At 36.7% G+C, this 3,981-nt stretch overlaps 1 protein-coding gene across 1 annotated transcript; it reads left to right on the forward strand.

The window, feature by feature from the left end:
- The first annotated feature begins 2,511 nt into the window (after nucleotides 1–2,511).
- Nucleotides 2,512–3,564, forward strand: LOC113339370. Its single transcript, XM_026584657.1, has 2 exons — nucleotides 2,512–2,672; nucleotides 2,830–3,564. Exons 1-2 carry the CDS (start codon nucleotides 2,591–2,593, stop codon nucleotides 3,387–3,389), a joined length of 642 nt encoding a protein of 213 aa, XP_026440442.1. The 5' UTR covers nucleotides 2,512–2,590; the 3' UTR covers nucleotides 3,390–3,564.
- The last annotated feature ends 417 nt before the right edge of the window (nucleotides 3,565–3,981 follow it).

Below are 3,981 nucleotides of genomic sequence, written 5' to 3' on the forward strand. Positions count from 1 at the left end.
GACTACACTTGATAAAATATTTTCTTTTAACCACATATTTGCCTTCAGCAATGCCTTTTCTTCTGCGTGAAAAGCTGACGTTTCCCAGTCCAAACCCGCGGAAAGGTGCATGAAAACCTCTTCATCAGCAGAGTACAGGATGAAAGCGTATCCCATCGAAGAATCCTCTTTCTTATAAGAAGCATCAACGAAGATTATCCAGTCTGAATTTAGGTTGGACCAAGAATTGGTGTTTGATATTTTCTTTTGATTCTCCTTATTGCTTTGTAGGGTATTCGACGGGGAGGAATTTAGGAAATTATTTATTTGTCTTATTAAACTGACTGGGTCTGGGTGGATTTTCTCAAAAACTACCGAACATCTGTATTTCCAAATGAACCAAAGTGTGGTGGATATTTTTACCTGAAAATGGCTCAAATCAGCTTCCATAATCCACTATTTAACCCAATCAATGGCCGTGCTTGGAGAGTATCTAAGGATTAGGTTATGTAGAGATAGACCAAACCAAACGACTCTTGCAAGAGGACACTCGCAAAAGAGATGAACCTCCGTCTCTTGCACTTGATTGTTACATAGTTGGAAAATCAGGTCAATTTCCGTATTGTGAGCACCTAATCTAGCCGACGTTGAGAGAACTTTTTGACTATTTTCTATTTGAAAAGTCTAATTCTAGGAATGGCTTGAATTTTCCAAATCTTACTCCATGGAAAATCTAGATTATCATTATTGTCGAGATTCTGATTGGCTAGAAAAGTATAAACATTTTTGGCCGAGAATTTTTCTGATTGATGGTGTCTCCATCGAATAATGTCTTGCTCATGTTTCCTTGCATTTAAAGCTTGGATTTTTTCCTTGTTGGTAGAAGAATTGGTTTAGCTTTTCTTGATCCCGTATATTCTGATCCGTAATTAGATCTTTAACTCTTGTTGGTGCCTGTTCCTGACTGTTGGGGATTTTTTGGATTATCGCTGCCTCAGGTAACCACAATGTGTTCAAAAATTACATTCCTGGATTCTAGGGATGTGAAAGTGGAACTCGTCGGGAGAAAAGTGAAGATGACACGAGTAATATTTAGCTACATCCGAAGGGACGAGTAACAAGTGATTAAATCCGTTGTTTTGCATCATTTTCGTAATTAAATTGATAATGAAAACATTATTTTTTTCTAGTAAGAAAGAGGAATATGATAAATTAAACTACGATTACAGGAGGGAAAATTATTTGGATAGAAAATATTAGGTGTTATAAGATCCTAGGTTGTTGCCAAGAAGTTGGTTTCTAGCTGTTGTCTGTGGCGAGATCGGCTAATCCATCCGCAACTTAATTGGTGTTTGTACCTCATTAAAATGGTGTACGTGCGTACCGCACAAGCTACTAGATATCGGTGAAATACGGTTTATTGGAGAAACCCGTTGGTTTATTATAGAAACCCATCGGTCTATTAAAGAGACCCGTCTGGTTTATTATGGAAACTTATCGGTTTATTAAAGAAACCGGTTTGGTTTATTATGGAAACAAGTCGATTTATTAAAGAAATCCAAGGCTTATTAAAGAAACCTAGTTGGCTTATCATGGAAGCCCAGTCGGTTCATTGAAGAAACTCAAGGCTTATTAGAAAAAGCTCGGTTGGCTTATCTTAGAAGCCCAATCAGTTTATTAAAAACACCCAAGGCTTATTAAAGAAGCCCATTTAGCTTATCTTGGAAGCCCAATCGGTTTATTAAAAAAACCCAAGGCTTATTAAAGAAGCTGAATTGTCTTATCTTGGAAGTCCATTCGGTTTATTAAAGAAACCTTGTTGGTTTGTTAAAGAAACTTGTGGCTTATTGTAGAAGCCCAGACGGCTTATTTTGGAAGCCCAAACGGTTTATTAAAGAAACCCAATGCCAATGGCTTATTAAAAAAATCCCGTATAACTTATTATAAAAACCCAAAAAATTTATTTTGGAAGTCATTTAAGATAGCCACAAATCTTAGAAATGTAATATGGATCCTCCAAGATTGATACAAATCTTGAGAGATAGATATGGATCTTTGAAGATAAATACAAATACCAAAGATTGCAGCACGCGCAAAATGGGTGTTCTAGTGGGAATGAGAAAACGAACTACCTAATATAAGTGGATTTATTATCTTGTGAAGGCTGGTTGATACAGTTGGACATGTCCGGATAACCTCGACACCACCGACACTATACTTGTAGCCTTTATAAACCAACTTTCAATGGAATTACTTTGAACTGAGTGGGTTGATATGTAGTTGAACATCCTTACCAGTACGTGTGCAACGGCCAGTCTCTAGAAACCACATGTAACTTTCTCCCACTTGTATAGATTCATAAAGTAGCAAACTCAATTAGTAAACGTGGATTAGACTGGTGGAAACAAGTTGCAGCACAAATCTTATTCGAGGGTATCCAGAAGAGAGAAAAGGATAATGCTTTCCATTCCTATGGGGACGGTTAATTTATTTATTGATATTGATACAGTAGTAAGGCCATATACATCTAAATCCTCAATGTAATATAGATCTTGAATTGAACTATAAATATACATCGACTTTCAGTCGAATAAACACAAGTAAGGTGATCATGGAGAAGTTTACTCAAAGAAATTTCGCATCTGCTTGGTTTGTGCTGTTTGCCGGCATAGTAGGGTTTCCATTAATGCTGCGTAAGTAGTATTGTTGTACCTCCTTTTCTTACTTTCTCTTCTCACCAAGTAATTGGTGTGTCTATACACTGATGCTTCTACTACTCATAAATTTGGTTTGTGCTTAATTGTTTACATTTTTCTTTTTGTTCTTTTGTACATACATATATACGTGTAGAGATGGCGTCGGCACAAAATCCTTATACATGTTGGATGGGAGGGACTACTCATGTAGCAACAGCCTACCATACAGTCTCTGGATATGGGACCGAAGCTAAATGCACTGCTGTCCTACGTGAATGCGCAGCTTTATGTAATAGCCAGGGAAGAATTGTAACTTGGGACATTTGCCAATGGTATCCTAACACTCAGGAGTACGCATGCACAGCTTGCTGTGGATTTGCTGCTAGTCCACCTCCACCGTCACCTCGTCTTCCATGTTTGCCACCACCTCCATCTCCACCATCACCATCACCACCACCAGCTCCGCCACTTGACCCAAGAGATATGTGCGAGCCAGGTCGGATTTCTGCTTCATGGAAAGCTGCAAGTTGCTCGTCTTGCACACGTTCTGATTGTTCAACTAGATGTGGGGCAGTTGAATCTGCATTGTCTGAGTACGGAAAGTATTGCCGTCATGATACTACGTACTGCATCTGCTGTTGCAGTAAAAGTTCCATTTCATCATCAACAAGGACTCATAGTCTTGTTTCAACATTACTCAACGCAGCATGGTAAAACTATCACCTGGTCATTAGGTAGCTTAGATGCTGCCAATGTGGGACGTTATAATCTGTATTTCTCATTCTATAAAAGCAGACATGTACTTTTGTTTGTTAGAATCTGTATTTCTCATTCAATAAAAGCAGACATGTACTTTCGATTGTTATAATCTGTATTTTTCATTGATGAATTGGTGTTTGGTATCATAAATCAAGATATGTTTTTATTATTTTATTTTTTTTGACAAAAAAGATATGTTTTTATTACGAATTAGATGTATGTATGTTTTCATTATCCACTAATTCAAACTACGTCTAGTGCACCCTAGATTGGACTTAAATGTGCTTTTGTTTGTTATAATCTATATTTTTCAATGATGAATTGGGGTTGGTATCAATAAAATATTATATTGATCTATCACTTATTTTGTGAGAAATCCAAGTATTCTAAGATAAGATTTAGTTTTATTATTTATTAAACAAAAACACCAAGTTGATCAAATTTGGAGTACAAAAACTCCGTTCAAATGTTGAGATCCATTAAAATTTCATGTTAAACAAAATTGATACAAAAACTCTAAATTTTTAAAAACTGATACAATAACCCC

Source organism: Papaver somniferum, unplaced genomic scaffold, assembly GCF_003573695.1.
Source record: "Papaver somniferum cultivar HN1 unplaced genomic scaffold, ASM357369v1 unplaced-scaffold_21, whole genome shotgun sequence".
NCBI classification, from domain to species: domain Eukaryota; kingdom Viridiplantae; phylum Streptophyta; class Magnoliopsida; order Ranunculales; family Papaveraceae; genus Papaver; species Papaver somniferum.